Source organism: Aquila chrysaetos, chromosome 1 (assembly GCF_900496995.4).
Source record: "Aquila chrysaetos chrysaetos chromosome 1, bAquChr1.4, whole genome shotgun sequence".
Classification (NCBI taxonomy): domain Eukaryota; kingdom Metazoa; phylum Chordata; class Aves; order Accipitriformes; family Accipitridae; genus Aquila; species Aquila chrysaetos.
Genome location: NC_044004.1, coordinates 65,556,775 through 65,577,646, shown reverse-complemented (window position 1 = coordinate 65,577,646; position 20,872 = coordinate 65,556,775). Strand labels below are relative to the sequence as shown.

The window sequence follows — 20,872 nt, the reverse complement described above, 5'->3', positions numbered from 1 at the left end:
ATGTGTTGTTTACTTGCTTGCTAGTAGGAGAAAAAAAAAAATAAAAGGCACACTGAGTAAAAGAGGCTTTACCCATGATGTACCAGCCCACAATAACCCCTTTTGCCCTGCTCACCTGCGTCTCTGCTGCAGGGCACCTGGCACCAGTGGCCACTGTGGGCACCCAGAACCAGTGGTCTGGGAGAGCCCCCATGCCCTGGGGCATCTCCTTTCCAGCACCTCAGGAAGAGCAGAACAACCCTTGCTCACACTGCAGCAGGTGATGGCCATAATATAGCAAAGCCCCAGGCCCAGCTTGCTGGGGTCATTAGCCAGCTTTTCAACGTCACTGCTGGGGCAGCTAGGGGCAGGGGTGGCCCTTCAGGTGCCTGGAAATAGGGGGCTGGGAACACCCCTCAGCCTCTGCTTTCCCCCTCACCCCAGCATGCTGCGGCTCCCCATGCAAACAGCCTGCCCTTTGCTCCCCGCTCCCTCCAGTCCAATCCCAAATCGCAGCACCCGACTCCCCCAGGAGAGAAAAACAGCAACACCTCAAACCACATCATTGTGGAGTTTGTTGGTTTTAATGGTAATTAAAGAAACCAACAGGGTACATTTCAGCTTTGAAATACAAGTGCAAAAAGGGTACAATATAATGTTTTCTGTACATTTCTTACAAAATATTACATACATCCCATTCTGAAGTGGTACTTCACACACCGCTGAGCCCACGCACCGCGTGTGCATACCAGCTGTAGCTTTTGCTGCTTATGTGCAGGACACAGAGCTAACAGAAAGCTCCCATTGGAGTCTGGGCAGATGCTTTTAGGGCAGTGGTAGGTAAATACAAGAGGTGAACACAGGGATCTTTCTGCCCAGCATGCTCAGGCATGGCTCCCGGAGAGCTGAGCCACCACTGGGCCCTTGTGGCAAGCGGGCAGCATCACCCTGCTGGCACTCACAGCTCTTAGCTGCTCTCTGGTTTGGTATAGGAAATGGTTTTTCTTGCTGTGGTTTGGCATTTTCCCCTGTGTCTGGCATCACCTCCCACTTTGCACCCTGTGTAGTTGTGCCCAGGTTGAGCCCTGGCAAACCTGCCTCCGTTTTGTCCACAGCATCTTCTCAGAAAGAAGTCAACCAGGCTATATAGCAAATAAATTAAACCCCTCCTCCCCCCGCACCCCCCAGCACCGACGAGGCTGTGAGGCACACGTCAGTACCCATCCTGGCAGTCGTTGTCATCGTACTCAGCAGCAGGCTTGTTGTGGTAGGCACCCGGCCGCCGTTTGCGGCTCCTGCTCTCCAGGCTCTGCAGCGAGCTGTCATCCCCGTGGCTGCTGGACTCACGGGTGGCGTCCTCCTGGGAGTGGCTCTCGTCCTTATCATCATTGTCCTCCTGGGACTCGCTGTTGTTGCTCTCTGTGGACCTGCTGTCCTCGCCTACATTATCCTCTTGACTGCTGTCATCTTCCGGTGATGCGCTCTGGCTCTCTGCTGATGTGCTTGGCATGTCCCCATCAGGGTCAGAGTCATTCTCATCCTCCTTTGACTGCTCCACAGTGTCCTCTGCAGACTGGCTCTGGTCACCCTCATCTTCCCCAGACTCACTGTCAGGTGCGGATGGTGCACTCCTGTCCTCGGCAGACTCCCGGTCCTCCTGCCCTTCCTGGAACCAGCTACCACTGCGCTCGCTCGACGTGCTCACCACTTCCTGGGAGATGTCCTCCGGGGACTCTCCTGGCTCTTCGTCTGACTGTTCGGCAGTGCCCTCCCTGGACTGGCTGCCGTCGTCCTCCATGGAGGGGCTGTCCTCCTCGGAGCGGCTGGCACTCTTTTCCTCTGACTGACTGGTGACAGGCTCTTCCGACTGACTGTTGTCCTCTGTGGACAGGCTGTCTTCTCCTGAGTCAGTGTCCTCCACCTCTGGGGACCTGCTGTCACCATCCTCCCAGCGGTGAGAGCCAGCCCCCCAGCCACTCTCTCGGCTGCTCCCCAGCACATGAGGGCCAGCACGGCGCCCCTTGTAGCTGCTGCCTGGGCCATCAAAGATGGAGGGGTCATCACCCTGCATGGCTTCGTCCTCAAAGTCGTAACTCTCCTCCTCCTGGCTGCTGCTACTGCCCCCTCCCTGCCTGTAGGTCCGCTCATACCGGCTGCTGAGGTAGTTCCTGTACTGCCAGTGGTCCGCCCCAGTGCTTTCGCTGCTGCTACTGCTGCTGCTGTCACCGTGCCCTCTGCCAGCCCCGGCGTCCCCACGGCCAGCATCATGGTTGTGTTCACCTGCCCCATCAGCACCAGCCATGTAAGTAGGACCTTCACTCCCCTCCTCTTCCCCATTCACATCAAAGGTGTCATCCCCACTGTCATCCTCCTCATCCAGGAGCCTGCCAGCGTGGGGGGGAAGCCCATTGACTCCAGTGCCATGGTGCTCTCTGTTGTCACCATCATCAGCATCACGTGCATCCTCCTCCTGTGGAGGTGACAAATGAAGACAAATGCAAAGGCTTGCAAGTCACAGGCACTATTGGCACCGGTCACCATGCAGGCCAAGCACGACCCTGACCAACACCAGATTTAGGGCTAAGTGTGCTTTCCTGGCAGAGCAAAACACCCCTCTCTGCTCACTTACCAGGAAACCAAGGCTGTTCCCATCCTGGGCACTCGTGTCCTTGTGGTCCACCCAGTTCAGGCGCTGAGTGTCCCCAACTCTGTCTCCCTTCTCTCGGCCACCATGCTCACCCAGCTCCTCGCCCACGGCATTCCCACCTGCCAGGTCCCCGGCAAGGGCATTGTCCCCTCTCTCTGCACTGACAGGAGGATGTCTGCCATCTCCACCACCCAGAAGGTTGCCCAGCTTGTTGAGGTAATCTTCACTTGCTGTGTCCTGGAGGCAAAACATGACACGTGCTTTGGTTTATTAAACACTACTGCATGTTTACTGTTACTGCGGTGGGATGATACATCGCTCCTAAGCCATGCAAGTGCTCAAGCCTTTTTCATTGCTCACACCTCAGCCCTCCAGTTTTTTCTGCTGATGCAAAAAAAAGTAGCCACCAACAAAAGGACAACCCAGAAAAGCCCAAACCATGATGGTTCAGAGCACAGAAACTCCTTTTTCAGGACCAACACAGCAGAATGCATCAGGTGAATTGGGAATGTGCACAGGGAGGCAAGGCAACATCATGTGAAACCAACCCAGCTTGAAAAGACTGAGTAGATGGGCAAAGCTCAAAGACCGGCAGAAGTGGCAGCTCTTCCCCCAGGTGCCTGGTCCAAAGATGCCAGCTGGCTCCCCATCCCAGACTTGCTCTACAAGCAGCTGCCACCTGTGGGACTGGGGCACCCCCCCGGCTTACCTCCTGCTGGGTGCTGCGACGGAGGCGGGCGGGCTCACGGCCAGGCACCTAAACACATCAAGGAAACATCTGATCAGTGATCCATGTGCCTTGGCAGGGCGAAACTGCTGGGGTTTGGGGTTTGAGTACCTGTCCAGTGGGTACTTACGGGGTGAGCGCAGGCTACGGCCCAGAGGAGCAGCACCAGGAACGTGGCCCTCATGGCAGTTTTGGTCCCTGTGGCTGCAACAGGAAGCAAAGTATTTGCACGCTAGAGCAAAGCTTTGCACATGCCCCTGGTTATAACTTGGCCCCACAAAGCCCTTTCAACTGATACAGCCTTGCTGTGCCGGCACATGGTGCTCAACCTGGCACATCATCCAACAAGCCAAGGATTGTCCTTGTGCCACCTCCTGGCATGTCCTGTGCAGGAACTTCCCTTTAGTTTGGGATTTGAAATACCTGGCCATGTTCTTGCAGATTTTTTGTCTAAGCATCATTAAAGAGTGGGAAAGCTCCTCCATAATTCCCTGTTCCTGCAGTAATGTCACCTAACACCCAGCTGAGCTCAGTGGCCATGACGGGAGCTGGCACCACAGATGGGCAGCACCGTGAGACTATTGGCTGCAGAGCTGCGCCTCCCACCCAGTGTGGTCCCCACAGCCCTGTAAGACCTCCCGCCATCCCAAAGCGGAGCACCCTGGTAAGATAACCCTGTGGAGACCTGCATCCCCAGCAGTCTCTGGGTCAGTCTGGCATCCCAGTGGCACTGCTGCCTGCACAGGCAGGTAAAGCAACAGGGGGATTTCCTCTAGCTCTGCTCTTATTTTCCAAGTCTCTTAAGCAGCCCAGCACTGCATCCCCGTGGGGCACGCTAACCGCACTCCACATCAGCCTGCACCCAAAACACACTGGAGCAGAGTATCACACTCCTCATTTCTTCCCTTACGAAGCAACACCTACATGCCAGCTTACAAGTCTCTCCTGCTTTGTACCAAAACTTGCAAGAAAATCTACAACCCCTGTCCCCAGACGTTGCCTTTTTCACTCCATGCAATGCCAAAGCAACCCAAAGAAACCAAAACCTTTACCTTGAGGTGTGGTACAAGCTGACATCTCTTCTGGTGCTCGGGATGGGACGAGCTGGCTGCCTGTGTTGGGATGCCCCCGGCTGTGTGCCCCAGCGTGGCCACACGGGCATTTAACCACTGGCTGGCGCCAGCCCCAGGCAGGGGGCAGCCAATGGCACCGGCAGCCAGCGCTGCCACGCGTGGAGGTGTCACCGGGAACTGGCCTCCCACGCTTCCTCCGGCCTCCGCCGGGACGCCAGCCCTAAAAAAGCTCCTTGTGGTTGCAGGATGACGAGATGGGCTGGCAGTTAATGACCAACTGTGCCGGCCCTGTGTTTTGACTGCTAAATTTATTCCATTCACACACTTCCCGCCATGACACACACAAACAACTACAGCGTCACCCACGCCGAGCACCAGACCCCGTCCCGGGGATGGCATCCTCCTAACACGTGCACTTCGGAGCGGCATTTGCCCTGTGCCGTGCACCAGGGTTCTGAAACCCACGTGGGACCATTCACCTGCTGGGACTCAGCCTCCCCCAGCACCTTGGGGCAGGAGCACAAAACGCTGTGCTAGGAGGAAAGGACATATCTATTTTCATGCTCACACAGACACTCTTACAAGGGAGAAAGGAAATACTAAATGGAGGTGTGCAGGGAGGATCCCACCCCCTGTACAGAGGGAGTGTAGCACCCCCAGCACTTCTTCCAGCTGCTGGCCAGGGGATGAAACCGCTGCTCTGGAAAACATGGGCAACGCGTGCACAGGTGTATGGGCATGTATACACACGGGCATGTACATTCAATTATATATATGAATACATATACACACTCCACATATACCCTAGGGTTTCTTGGTGTAGCATGAATTATCTACTCCAAACAAGGCAGTAAGGAAGCAGTGCAGACAGCCCCTACTCACTCACAGATAATGGGAGAGGGAGTTTGCAAACCTCCACATGTGCACACACGCACGCACCCTGACACAGTGCAACTGCACCTCTTTGCCCATGCAGTTTAGGACAGGACCAGCACGTCCCAGCTGTACACCCAGCTTTTCCCTCTGCCCTAACCTGGGTGGAAGGAAGGCAACTTCCTTGTCTGTATTTGGGCATTGCTAAATACTCCATGCCTGCAACACCCCCTCTCTGCTAATAAAAACATGCCACATGTGCAAATAGGTTGCTTTGAAGCAGGCAATGAATCTCTGCTTTGCAAGCTGGGTACTCTCCACAGCCAAGCCACAGATGATGGGCACAGCCACAGGTGAGGGGGCCAGGAGGAGGGTGCCTATGAGTGTTTTATTGGGGGAGAAGTGTAAATGACGGTATTGATGCGCTGTGAGGAGCATTTGCACGTCCTCCCTGGGTGGGAGGAGGTGTTTCTGCTGCCCTGGGTAGAAGAAAGAGGCCTTCACACAGCAGAGCCCCACTCCGGGTAGCCACCATGGCAGGGGAAGCCTGCGAAACACAGTTCACTTTCAGCAGCAAACAGCTCCTGGCCTGCCCTGCTGTAAAGCCCTTGCAACCACAGTCACCTGCAATGGCTCCTTGGTGCAGGGACCCAAATTCCCAGAGGTGGGGGTACAGACCAGGAGACATGGCGAGGGCTGCAGGTTTACAGGGATTCACAGGAGATGCTGGTGCTGCAAAATCAGTGACTATAGGAAACTTGAGCAGGGTGAAGATTGAGCCAGGGTTCTGTAAACTGCAGATTATCTGAATTTGCCTGGGATATATCATCCACAGACAACAGAATCCAGAAAGCATCTCCCGTGCTGTGACACCACCACGGCTCAACAGAGCATCTTGTGAAACCAGACATGTCAGTCTACTGTTGCGGATGCCCGCTTCATTCTATACTCCAAAATCTCCTGGCTTTTGCCCCCATCATTACCAGCCAGGGGACCACACGTGTCTGCCCTGTGAGGACTGTGCAAGGACCACGCAGGTGCCGAGTGCGACAAGCATTTTTTTTCTTCTTCCTCCTGCCCCCCCATGCAGGGAGGCCCCAGTGCTGCCCTGGCCCCGCTGCCCTCCCCACAGCCCCTCGGCCTCGAGACAGGCACCATTAAACTGCTTGCTCTCATGCATGCGCACACCTTCAGCAGATGTTTTCCCTCTTCTTCCCTACCCGACCCCTGCTGCAGATACCGTGGGATGTATTTTCCTCTCAACCTGTGACAAAATTATACCCCTGTCCCTGCCCAGATATGAGTTCACATTGCCAACCTTTTTTAGGCACCTCCAACAATTACCATGTTTTGTTGTTTGGGGTTTTTTTTATGTCAAACCTGCATTTAACTCAGCCCCCAAAGACCTAGTGCTGCCTTACATACATACAAGCGCCGCTGTGCGAGAAGGGGATAAACACCAAGGTGTGCGTACCCAGCTTCTTTATAACACAGGTCACTCACCGCCCCACCAGCCACCCGCTCTGAGGTCACCTCCCTCCCCTCTGGTGGCCCCAAAATGCCCATGGCACCAGCGCACCCAACAGCACTCGCTGCCAGCACCCCAACCTGACCCCAAGTCCCTGCGACTTCCAATAGCCCTGGGTCTGTCCCCCAAATCCCTTCCCGAGAGCACCCCACAGCATCAGCCAGACCACCCAAGCAGCTTTGCCTTTGTTTTGCAAGGAAAGGAGACCCCAGCTCACACATTGTAACCTTACAATACACCTTTTAAAAAAAAAACCCAAAACAAAAAACAACAGTAATATTTAGGATTATTGTTGTTACAGCAGAGGTCAGAAATGGACTGAGGGTGGGGGAAGCAGCTGTCTGACTGGTGTTTTAAATGCCACTGTGCATTTCCCCAAGTCCTCCTCTCCCGAGATGCTCAGTCCCTGCAGATAGCTGGGACAGGAAGCAGTGAGGCAAGGAATATGGGGGGAACCTGGCCAGGCTAAAGCTGGCACCCTCAGGCTACCAGGGAGGAGGTGGCTGAGTCAGAGATGAGAAGACTGGCAGGGCTGGTAAAAAGATGCAGGAATATCACTTTTCTGTTTGACAAGTTGGACTGTGCAGTGCTCATGAGGACAGAGAAAAGATATGAGCACAGACAGCAGGAGGGATTAGAGACACCAAAACCAAGACAGAAGTTGGCACTGCAGAGAGCAATCTGATGGTGGAGGCACATAACAGCTGCTCTCCTGCGTCAACTGAGACACCTCAGCATTGAAAACTCAGGAAATTAATATTGTTCCAAAAAAACACTGTTCCCTCTTCTTTTTCAGTCCAAGGTATTTTTGTAGTATTTATGTTTCTGGTGCACTTCTCTCCCGATTATACCTATGGGTTTGACAGCAGCATCAAACGGAAAAAGATCAATGAATGAACTGGAGCAGGGGAGACCAGGACGAGAGCAGGATTCAAGGCATACATCCTCATCCCTTTCCCAGACACTCAACACCAGCTCCTGCCTTATGCTCAGATCCAAATCCAAATCCCAATCCCTTTGCTGAGCGCCTACTGGCGACAGCTGCTACAATGCAGTGCTGCATTTTCAGTTTGGGAGCAGGCAGGAAAAACCTTGCCTCCTAAATATTCGTTTCCCCACTATGTGCCACGTTAGCACCAGGAATTACCCAGCACCCAATCGCAAAGGATTCATTCCCACACTGCTCCTCTAAAAAAGGGTGTTCAGCCTTGCAAACCAGCCAGGTTCCCACACTGCTACCTGCTTTGCAAGTGGACAGGCTACAGCTGGCAGCTGTGGCCACAGAGAGGAGAAGCAGCCTGGCTTTGGCTCCTCCGCACATGCGAGGGATCTGAGCAAAGGCATTGTGCCCGTTCCCTGAAGTCTGAGTAAATATTACCTGCGCTTCATAGCATTAATGTGACACATAATGCAGTAGCTAATGATAACATTTTAGGTGTTTGAAGAACAGCATTGATATTTCAACTCTTCCTGGCAGCAAGCCTCAAAGTTACAAACACTGCGATATATGGCAGATGGAAGTTACCATTGTGTTTTTCACAGTGTGGAGGTGTCCACAAGTTTGGTTTATGCTAAGCCCTTAAAATATGCAATTTCTCCTCACTGGAAAAAAACACATCATAGGAGCCTGAGTCCTGGAGCCTTGAATCACACACACAGGGCCCCCCCTAATGCTAGGCCCCTGCACTTGACCAACGGCTCTCTCCTCTAGTCCCCTGACGGCACAGGGGTAAGATCATTAACCCACCCTTAAGTGTCTAACATGGAGTTTCCTTTACAGCCAGTGAAAAAAGCACTTTTAAGGCACCAATCATTTGCCCTATTTCAGGCTGAAACGCATCGCAGACTTTTTGAAGTCTCCATGACGCTGTCAAAGGAAGGTGACCAGCGTGCTGATCTTGTCCTACCAACGAGATGCACCATGCTCTTTCCCAACACACATGCAAGGCAAGTTCCCAAAACCCCTCTCTCCCCACCTCCCATGCCAGCCCCACGCTCCCTTCACTTCCATTTCTAGCATTTTTATACCACCCTCCTCTGAGCAACAGGCTCCAGGCTCTTCACAAATGTTTTTCCCTCAGAAGAAAATGCCACACAGAGGCACTTGTCAAAACTAAACCTGTACGGCCATGCCCATCTCTCCTGGAGGCTGCAGGCACATGGGCTGGACAGCAAGGACCCAGCCTGCAGGCTGGGCTCCACGCAGAGAGAAGTGATTAACTCTTGAAATTAAAAACAACTATGGGAGTAACAATGTGATTACTTTTTCCAGATGCAAAATATGCTTGGCTAATAGGTGCCAGCTCCCTTTCTTTTACAGGAGCCAAAAGTGTTACTTGTGAATAATTGGGTATGCTCCTATTGCCAGCTGCTGGGTTTTGGGCACACTCAACCATCACATGCAAAAGCCTCTTCCCAAATGCCTGCAGCAGCCAGGAAGTACAAATGGAGCCTGCTCAGCACCTTGCACCTACATTTTTGGGGGCAGGACAAGGTTGGTCCCTCTGCAGCCCCCATCCCTCCTCACTACCATCTCCACACACACAGCTCCAGCCTCTTCTGGGCAGGGGAGCCGCAAAACCAGCACATCACCTTGACAGTCTGTTTGGATGAAGGTTCACAGGTGTTGTACGTGTTCTGTGCTACTTTGCAGTTTGTGCTTCTACTTGTTGCTGGAGCAAAATGCATGGAGCAATAATTGGTATTCACATTGTGCCCATTGCAGCTACAAGTTGTGGCTGGGCAGGTACCTTGTGCCATCTCTGCCAGATGCGTGATAACAGATCCTCAGGTCCTATAAATCAATATTCATCAGCCAACTTGTCTGAATTCACTAATTGGAGGCCATGACTTCATCAGCTGTGGACCAGGTGCCTGGTTTCTCTCTGGCTGCTGTCAGATCTAGCACATCTTCCTGCACACAGGCACCGCTGCAGCTTGCTGCCCTCAGTCAAAATAAGGGCAGGGACAGACGTCCAGCTCTGCCCCACATCGGGGACTGGTGTTGACACTGCTGGCACAGGCACCGGGCAGCCCCAGTGCAGCTGGGCTGTCAATAGCTCAGCACTGACAGCAGTAATCATAGTGACAGCAATGGGTAATTACAGCTCCTAAAATTTCATTCAGAGTACAATATCTTCTACAACCATTCCCTGCTCAGAAGTCAGTCTCTTGGGATGTGGGAGCAATAAGTATTTGTCAATCACAAGCTGGAAATGGAGCAATAACAGAGCCCTAATGTGAAAAGCCGTCTTCAGCCATCTCCCTGCGCTTGCCCCCACTCCAGCTGGAATCGCAGAGATCTGTGCCAGACACCAGCAAAGCAGTGTGATGTCAGTGCTCTCGGGAAATAAAATACAGCAATGAGCTGGAGCCAGCTTTGCCCACACATCAGCTGGCAGCTTGGGGTAACCTGCTCCAAGTTGCAGGTATGAAATCTGGCCAGCTGCACTGTGCGTACCTGTCAGATCTATAAATGTTTCACAGTACCCTGATTTCTTGTTTCAGAGGAAAAAAACATTAGAAGGAAATAACTGATTGAAATGATCATATGAAACAGGGACTGCATGAGTGCAGAGGCACAGGCTGCCCAGAGTGGGCAGAGGGGTCAGGACAGGGTTGGCAGCTCGAGGGATGAATACATCTGTACAGAGAGCCAGACCCTCCTCCTGGAGGGTGGTCAGCACTCCTCTGGTTTGTGTGCTGTCATTATGGCTCACTTGGTCTAAATTTATCACTGCTCCATGTAGCTGGATAGGAAGCATTACCACAGTCCCCTGGGAGTCTGGAAAAGCTGGACAGACACCATCAACATAGCCCTGAACAAGAGACCAGCAGCAATTTGGCTTATACCTCCAAAGGACAGAAGCCAGTTTGCACAGTTTTTTCCACTATGAGCTTCAACCCATGAAGATGTTGAGCAGCTGTGAGCTGGGGCAGCCCAGCCTTCAGCCAGCCTTCTGGGTGCAGAGTGCACAACTCCATCAGAGAACAACAGAGAGAGATGGTCCCCATCACTGACTAACCCTGTGAGTGGATATCCTGCCCCATAGTCAAAGCATCATCTGTTGTGACAAGGTCTGCAGACTCCTTGCAGATGTGTCCTGTGCCAGGCCCCATTGGAAAGAGGGTTACCAGACCCTTGGTCTGGTTTGGGACGATAAATTGTATCTCCAAGCTTGTCCAGTTTGCAGTGAGCTAAATCCCTGAAATACTTGAGCTGACATGTTCTCCCCTAATGCTGACAAGGTGCCTTTCCTTACTCTTACTCATCTTTGTTTTAATCTTTACAATGTTAATACCTTTTCTTTTTAAAACAAGACTGAAAAAGAACCAAAAAGCAAACCAAAAAAACGACTACCAAAACCCAAACAACCCCCAAAAAAAGCCCAAAACAGAGAAGTCTCAACCAATACAACCACAGAAAATAAAAGCAAGACAGAAGATATTAAATCTCTGGGACAGCAGAAGTGCTTTCCATCAGTCAAGAAGACTTATTTCTTTATATGCAAATTTCCTCCTGTGCTTACAAAGTAATTAAACCCTCATTGTTCAAAACCCAGCCCAAGCCCAACTGTAGGACCACATCACACATTGGGTGAGTTTCCGTTTGAGCTGAGCTCATTCAGCACAGCACCCGTGCTGCACACAGCCAAACTGCTCGTCTGATGGCAGAGAAGGGAGTCAAACCTTCCCCAAAAAGATGCTCAGGGCAGAAGAGGCAGGAGAATAGAAAATCTGGAGCTCCCTGCTTCCTTGGTGTACGAAGGACGGAGGAGGAGGAGGAAGGCGGAATCCAGATGGGTCCTTGCTTACCCACAAACACTCTAGCAGGTGTGAATCCTACAGCTTTGCAATAGCTAAGGAGGCCCATCACTGCCCTTCTGCCCTCACCAGCCAGAAAGGCAGTGTTTCTCCTATTTAACTCATCAGGAACAGTCTCATTTCCAATGCCAAAATGCTTAGCAAACCCTAAAGGCATTTCACAGATGTTTTGGCAAATCCTCTTCACTTAGTTGATGATCTAACTATTAACTATTACTACATGAGTCCTGTAGGCACATCTTTCATGATATTTCATATTGTATAAGGATCTATATAATAAAAATCCCATAGAAGTTATTCTACATTATATAGGAATCTACATGCTTATGTTAAACTGCTTTCAGTAAGAAACAAGTATTAAATCCAATGAGATATTTCTTGGTTTTCCTTAGTTCCTAAAAGAGCGATAAATACGGGGCAGGGGGTGAAGCAGTGTTTTGAATGTCAGAAGGACAAAGGAAAACCTGGAATGATTAACTGGAAATACTTTTCCTGAAAACAACACGTGGGGTTGTAGGTGACAAACCCACATGAGCGCTTGGCCAGCAGCTCAAGCGCTGGTGTGCATTTCCCATGGAGACTGTGCACAGTGCACTGCCAGTGCACTAAAAGGCAGCTCAGGAACATCACCCAGCACTTGACAGCAGCCGCCTTCAATCCTGAGATAGAAATCTGCATTTCTGCTCCACATTCACATGGACTGCAATAGGAATTGAATCTTACTGCTTTTAAGAGCTAGATTTAGAAGACTTTCTATTTATTCACCCCGGGAATCAGTTTACCCAATTCAGATACCATTTATAGGGCTCGATCAACCATCCACTCTCAACAACATGATGACTTTAACACTCCTCCTCGTTTGATCTATTCATGAATAAAGCTCTCTCCCCCCCCCCCCCCCCCCCATTTTGTTCTTTGTAATTCTGTACCAATCAACTTAAATGACCACACTGTAAATGACAGACTGAAGTCTTACACAGCAGACTAATTCTGCTGGACAAGTATATTCACACTCTGTTAAACTTCCAGCTGAATTCAATGGTACACCTCAAAGGAGTTAAGTACGTGTCATTGCACGTGCTAATCGCAACCTTTTGATTCAGGCTATTTCCTCTTCACTATTCCCAATGGAAACCCCTCTTGTCACACAATGCTTTTTTTTCTGCATGCTGAATGAATAGAAGAATATTGCACAGGCGATAATACAAGCAGAAATCTTAAAAAAAAAATGCTCATAAGAAATGAATACTGGATAAGCAATTACCCTCATGCACAGAATTCACACTTCTGCATAACCGGTCACAAACAAAAAGATGTGGAGATATGTTTGATAACCAAGCAGGGAAGACTGATGCAAACAAATGCAGGCAAGGTGCTGGCTGGGGAAGCAGGGCCAAGAACATCTGCCTGTTCCCAACCTGCGTGGTTCCACAGCTGGAGCAGGTACACAACACTCCCCTGCAACTTTTTTTTTTTTTTTTTTTTTTTTTTTTTTTTTTGTATCTTCAGGGCTCAAGTCACTGACAAAAGTTTTCCTGAGGGTTTCTAGTATTTGTGCCTCTTGAAATGTATGCAAGCCCTGGCACTGCCTGCCTTCTCAAGTCACATATGCTAACTGTAAGGTGCCTGTGCTGCGGGAGCAGCCCTGCTCTGCCCAGATGTAATTACATGGTACACTTTGGGGCTTTCTGTAAGGAAGTGGCATCACCACCTCTGTCTTCCACCAGGCATCTCTCCAGAAGCAGCCTAAATGAGAGTGCAGAGCCATGAAAGGACTTCCTCCATCCACCCGGGGAGAGAGCAGGAAGATCCCTGGAAGCATCACCCCAGCTTACATGCCAGGGCATCCGCTGTCTTCAGCAGAGTCTGGCACTCCTCACTGAAGAAATCAGGCCAGAATCACAAAAACTGATCCATCTCACCCATAGTCCTCTCAGCATTGTGGGCTTAAGCACTTCACTACCCAGCCCACATTCAAATCTTGCCCATGCCCACAGCCGTCATCTCTTCATATGACTAATGTGCTCTAGCAGGTAAGCTTTCCATTCCCTCCAACGTTTGATCATACAACTGAAAAATAAATGGAATAAAGGAAGGTTTTGGTTTGATTCTCCTCCCAATTTTTTTTTCCTTTTAATGAAACCAAACCCCAAAATAAAGCTAGTGAGAGCTGGCCAATCATTAATGCAAACTGTGCACTCAAACAGGCATCATCAAAAAACACTCACTTTTGTGAGCTTTTCAAGAAAACCCATTTTCCAGCACAGATCCATTAGCAAAAGCAGCCTGTGCCAGCTGCGTATTGTACCAGGGCAGCCCTGCAGCACAGCATCCCTGTTGCTGGTGGCAGACATAAGCTTTCTGCTGAGCCGGTGCAGGCTGGGGACTGACGCCAGCCAGGCTTGCTCTGTCTGAGCTTTTCCTGACCTGCCTGCAGCATGCGCTGTATTCGGTTTGGCTATGACAGCCATTTTTCTAGCTGACCAGGCACTTACAGCCACAACTCCAACGCAGTGATACAGCATAGGGAAATGCTGCCATAGTGGAGGTGCGGGATGCAGCACAGAGGGGCACAGGTGTGGGGGGCAAGAGATGGGCACATGCTGTGCACAGCTCACCGATGCTTGGGCTTGGAGCTTCTGGCTTTAGGGGTGTTATTGAGAATTTTACGTGTAGAAATATTCTAAATTACTATTCTTTCTTTCCTTTTCTGTCACAATTACATCCTGATGCAACAGCCATGGAGATCTTGCTCTACAATGTGTGGTGCTGCTGACAGGCTGTTTTATTCTGGCCGTGGACCTCAGCAGCTGAATTACTGGGGGAAGGCAGGAGACAGTCACAGCTCCCTGCAAGATGGTGCCTCTGCACAGGGCAGTTCGCTCCTAGTTTGGGTCCTGCTTCCCTTTGGGCACAGGGAGACAGGCACCCATGCCCACGCAGGGAGAAAGTGCAACATCCTTCTTCCCACCACCTCATCCTATGGTAAAACTATAATTTAATTCCTCTCCCCACAGCTAATTTTGGTGTTTCAGCACTGAAATTAGTATAACTCGTTCAGACAGGAAGTCATTGCTACAGCACTAGAGGAGGGTAATTGGAAATGAATACCAGTCTTTGATCAAAAGATAGATGTCTAAAACCCTTTTAATAAAATATACCAAACCAGACATATAAAAAAGGCCTATCAAAAGAACACTCTACTCCCTTATCCTTACTCCATTTAGGCAAAAGGCAATGGAAACACTTTTATAACAGTACTGTATAATTTACCAAGGAGTTTCTGCAATGGCAAGGAAATGATCAAACAAAGCTCTTTAAATAAAAGTAAATAACAAGAAAATTAAATAAATAGAAATCAAAGTTTTAGTATGTGAGACACATCTTGAATGTCCAGAGTAAACACAACCATCTGGAGTCATCCATGAAGCCTTCACTCAAAAAAAAAAAAAAATTTAGAACACGTACAAAAGAGGTGAGATGGATTTGTGTAAAAATCCAAGGAATTAACTGAGGACCAGTCAGAGACAAATCTTAAACCAGCTCAACTACATCAAGCCTTCACTAACCCCAAACCTTTCCCCAAAGGGGAAACAAGCCCATGTAAATGCCTTGTGCATTTCTGGTGCTGGGAGAGCTAAACGCAATGGACATCTTATGACAAGAGTGTTTTTCTCTCCTCACTCCTCCCTTCTTGCCAGAAGGTCCCTGTCACCCTCTGAAAAGCAAGCTGCCTGCTTATTCCCCTCCCAGCTCACCCCATCTCATTGCCCCTTTGCTCCCCTCTCCCCAGTACACATCCAGTGACCTGAGCTACCCCAAAGAGGCATTGGGACTGCAATGAAAACAACCAGCCACCGCAACACTGATGCTGCCCAAGTCCACAAGATATTTATTTCCTCTCAGTGTCCTGTTCCCTTCATGTTTAGTTCATTTTGGTTTGAAATAAAGATCTCTTCAAATAAAAACGTGCGGGGCATGGACTGCCTTCTAAAACTGCTCCCATCAGGTAATTCACAAGTGGTATTTTTAAATCCATCACTCGCTGAACAACAGATGTTACACCCACCCACCCACAGACACTTCTTTGCCGTGTGAGAGGAGGCTGTAAGCAGCGAGACGTCACACACGCAGATGGCAGATTTGATAGGAGCTTGACCTTCATGCTGTCACAGATAACACACACTCCTCAGTATTTATTTCTGTTTGAGGAAAAGGCAATTGCACAAAGTCAAGGATGCATGCAGCAAGGGAAAAACGTGAGGGAAGAGAAGAGCAGTCACCCTGGGCAAAAGCTGGGGGCACAATGCTGTGGGCCAAAACCCCCCCTGTGCCCTGCAAACCCCTGAGAGCAGCTGCCTGCTCCAGGGCGATGCCTAGCTGCCCTCAACCGAGTGAAAAAAGCCCTGAAAAAGAGCTGCCCTCCCGGAGCTCCCAGCAGCAAGGGAAGCTCCCCGAAATGCTGCCTTGGAGGCAGGGTAAGAGGGGCCCAGGAGCAGGGCAGGGCTTGTTTAGCTATACAAAACCACACTTAGTTTTTGCTGATTCCTGAGCAAGAGGAAGCCAGCATTAGAGCTGAAATAAGCCACTTGCAGGCTATATGGAATATTAGCAGCAGAACCAGGACCACGACGGGAGACACTGATACTCCAGGCTAAGGCCACACTGTTCCTGAATCAACAAGGAACAGTGCAACATTGCACAATTTTTATGTCTCCTTTTGGACAAAGGCTTTGCTGCTTGTCATCACCACAGATCAGAGCATTTACTAAATAAACAGTCTTGACAAACTCCTTTGTGAGTCTTGACATGCTTTTTACATCAGCTTCCCCATCACAAGCAGATATGGCTTTTTTCTCCACTTACATTTGTTTCTTGGTGTTCCCAAACAGCTGCAGAGCCATTTCATGTGGCATTAGGGTTTAATACTGAATGAAGCAGCATCCATCCATAACATGAAATGTGTTTGACCTCCGGCCCTGAGACTTAAATCCATCTACACAGGCAGTCTTAAGGCAAGTACGCAGTCAAACATCAGCAACGAGGTAGATGAGCCACAACAACATCCAAAGCTATTTGGACAGCAGTCTCCACTGTGTAACTGTCTGCTTCTGCGTTGCGCTTCCCCAAAAGCCTCTAACTGCACTGCGTGTCTGAAACAATTAAGCGAAGTAACCAGCAACTCTTGAGCCATGCTTGAAGATTGCATGACTTGTGCAACATGACTGCTTTCAGCAGAATTGTCCTTAAAACATCCATGCTGACCTCAATCTCTGTGTCTCCTTATTAAAGCAAAGACAGCCTTTAATATGGCAAGATGAAGCACACCTCTGCAGCCCCAAACTACAGAAGGGTTCAGGTACAGATAAGATCATTTCAGTTTAGAGCCATGTCTACCTCTTGGTGGTTTAAGGACATTTCCTGTACTTTTTTTCTTCTTCTTTTTAAGAATTTGGTCAACAAAGCATTTTGAACAATACAGACCATTAGCTGAGTCTGTCTGGCTGAAGGGCAAAAATAGCCATCCCTCAGTCTGAGCTTTAAAATAGCTCCTCCCCAATGGGAGTCAAATGTTCCCCAGCTGGGAAAGATGTTTATTTCCCTCCCTTTTTTTTTAAACATTTAATTTCAGCTTATGTAGGCAATGTGGTCAAACATGACACAGCCCAGTGCAACAGCTCTCAAGAGACAGTATGAGAGTCCCTAATATACTAACTGCATCATGCCTCGAAAGATGAAAGCCTGATTTAGCAGCAGTACACACGCAGCCTCATCAGAGCCTCGGCCCATTTTGGAGTCAACTCCCGCACATTATAAGTGTGACTCATGTCCATACATTCAGGCGAGAAGAATCCTGGCTGGCACTTGTTCTCTTCTCAGGCATCATGAAAATCATACACAGAAATACACTCAGTACAACATTTAATAAAGATAGATCAAGAAATAAAGAGCAGCAATATTTAAAAAAGCAATATATGGTTTTGACACGTCGAGATTGCTGAAGGATTGGAAAACACCAATAAAGGAATTGTAATATGCAAGTAGACAGAACTCCTGCTATATGGAGTAAGATATTGGTGGTTGGGAGCTCCTGGTCTAGTGCATAAGATAAACTGTGAAACCACGTAGTCTGTATGGCTCTTGAACCTGTTTTTAGATGCAGAGCTGACCAAGTAACAGGCCAAAATGAACACATGGGACGACTTTTAACTTAGTCCCTCTGTGATTTTTTAAGTGTTTTTAATGATATGCCACACTTTTGAGACTTTTCACTGAAAAACCTCTTAGGAGATAGCTCAGTTTCAAAATATTCGTCATCAGCTCACATGCATTTATTATTATGCTCCATCTTAAGAGATGCTTGTTAATTTTGAAAGGACTCAGGACATCACTGATCTCTAATTGAGAAGGGCAGCTTTTAGAGTCAAAAAAGCTGTGCTGAGATTTAATTTTTCAGAGCATAAAAATTTCAGTCCAAATTCAGTACGAGGAGCCTTCAGAAGACAGCTGAATTTTCTTTTGAGGTAAAATAGAAGGAAGGAGTAATGTACTAATGTTACTTCATCCAGAGGATTCAATATATATGCATACATATATATTATATAAACACTATAATTATCAGTGATTTATTTTCAGTAGATAATTAATTTAGAAAGCAATGCATGCAAAAAAACTTGGGCAAACTTACCTGTCAGAATATCTATCATAAGATACCTGAAGAGCCACAACTAGCCATACACCAACATATCTAGATATTCTCCTGCCTCCTCAAGAAGGCAGCACAGAAAACCCCTCACAGTATTGCTTTGGTGCAGCACAACTGAACTAAGGTTGAACAGAGCTGGTCAGAAGCACCAGCTGCCTCCTTTCCCCAGCACTGTCTCCAAACAGTTTTTCTACCTGGCTAACTCAAGAAAACTAAACTCCCCATGAAATACCTCTGTGGTCCACACAAACCCAAGCAATTATTTCCAATAGAAAAGGACAAGCAATACTTACCAGCCTTTCCAATAGGAGCTGCTACAGGCTGCGGTCTTTTGAGACTCTAAACTATTTATACAGGTATCCTAAATGAAGATCATTTCACAGGCTCATGAAAGGCTTCAGGTGCACTGTTTGGTAAGGAAGTTACACAGATAATTCCCTTAATTTCCTGATCAGCTGTTAATTAATAACTTAACAGGCAACACGAGATACGCTTAGAGCCCTACCAACACCATCTGGCAGACTATGATCTACAACAACCTGGGAAGCCATGGTGCATCCACATCAGCACTCCATGATCAGCCCTGGCTGTAATCAGACTCAAACTGTTTCATGTCTGTCTGTCGTTTTGTGGTTCTTTTTTTTCCCCTCCAGTAAAAAGAGAAAAAGCAGGGACACATAAGCTAGGTACGATATCATGGATACAATAGCCAGTATATGTGCACAGTTTCTTTATCTACTCTAAAACCTCCACTTGAATTCCAATTTGCTTACATTTTTTCATTTCAGGGCAAAGCATATTTGGTGGAAAACTCAAACTTTATTTGTGAATCAGAACTAGCACCGAGGTTAAAACATACTTTACATTTAAAAAACCTGTAAACTCGACCCTTGTACCTGGTATGGAAGTGGATGGCTCAACACCACTCTCTTGTGGGCAAAGATCTGAAGGCCTATGGCTGTACCGAGCATGCAGATGTGCAGACTGCTCCAATAAAACAAACATCTTTTCAGTCTAACTCCCTCTCCCCCACAGTCAGTTATGCCCACAAACCTTTTCTGCCAGGGAATACAATGCAAGACAGGCATATTAATAAATGTAACACAAACTTCTCTGAGCTTTTCCTCTGTTTCAAGTGTCTGTTTAGCAGCTGTCACAGTGAGACATGGATAAATCAGATTTTCTCACCTCCCTGTACTCATTTGTCTTCTTTCTTCCACGTTTAATCTTTCTTTATGGTTTGCTTCAATATTCTCCCTTTCACTTTCCTCTACATGTAGTTATTTTCCTTCCAACAGCCATGCTCCTCCTCACTGCAGGTTAGGCTCACTGAAGACCGGCACATAATATTCACCAATAAGCACTCATTTTGCCTGAAAATACTCTTAAGGAGAGCCCCACATGTCCAGTTTTCCCATCTCCTGCTGGATAATGCACGACTTCACCATAACAGTGTGGGCTGCAATTAAAGAGCCAAAGTCTAAAATGAAACCAGGCATTTCATGTGAGGTACATCGATAATTGCACAGTACAGCAGACAAACAAAACGGGACCCACTGATGCTCCAATCAGTGATACATCAATGCTTCTCAAGTACATGTTGATGGAAGCTGTCACGTTCGCTGCTGTCTAACAGCCATGCATGGATCAGGCAATTTGGGGAATATCTGGTCTTAACTAATTAAATCGAGGTTTAGTCCAAAGTCTACTGAAATGAGAAAGCATCTCTCCACTGACATGGCTGCTGAGATGCGTCCCACGTTTTTTTATGCAGCACACAGGCTACAAGCACAGCACTGAAACGCAAATGGAAACCAAAGCAAAGGTCAAGCCGGGATATCAGGACCTCTGGCATAATACCAGTATTAAATGAATTCATGCCCTATTGTTGAGCCAGAATTGACGCAGCCATACACTTCACTAAAAGGTCATCTAGCTGTCAAACACACTAGTCCTTCATCCTGAGTAAAACAGAGGTGGGGACAAGATATAATTATTCTGTTTCCAAATGAAATCATCTAATGACTCACAACAATAATTTCTAGGTTGCAGTTTTCCAGCACAGTGACTACTTGGCTTCCCCCTCGGCCGCATACTTTACCACGATGGTACAGCACCTCTTTCTGGTGAGAAAGCTATTAATTCATCAGTGAAAGTGTTTCCAAAAATTATGCTGCCTGACAGAGTGAGACTGGCTACAGACTTCCTCGCTAGTACTGATGGTTCTGAGACAAGCTTAAGCTGCCTGCCTGATGACACTCGTAAAACAACCAGGGACCTCTTCCAGGCCAAAGCATTTTGTCATCAAATGCAAAACCAGAAATTTTGATTTAATGAAACATTTTGCTAATATGTAACAGCTTCGATAAACAATGTATAATCCTTCAACATCCTCAAAACCAAAATGTTTCCTCCCCCACTGCTCTACAAGTACCAAGAAAGTTCTTTAAGCACAGAAACAGGCAAAGTTTAGAAATCACATACATGTTTTCCAATAATAACCCTCAAACCCCTA

At 48.4% G+C, this 20,872-nt stretch overlaps 1 protein-coding gene across 1 annotated transcript; it reads right to left on the bottom strand.

The window, feature by feature from the left end:
• Positions 1-544: 544 nt before the first annotated feature.
• On the bottom strand, positions 545-11,173 carry LOC115346442 (dentin matrix acidic phosphoprotein 1-like). The gene is made up of 5 exons (XM_030026507.2): positions 4,406-11,173; positions 3,484-3,557; positions 3,336-3,383; positions 2,609-2,863; positions 545-2,449 (listed from the first exon to the last, which is right to left on the bottom strand). The coding sequence occupies exons 1-5, from the start codon at positions 4,428-4,430 to the stop codon at positions 1,193-1,195; spliced, it is 1,659 nt and encodes a 552-aa protein (XP_029882367.1). The 5' UTR covers positions 4,431-11,173; the 3' UTR covers positions 545-1,192.
• Between the last annotated feature and the right edge of the window lie 9,699 nt (positions 11,174-20,872).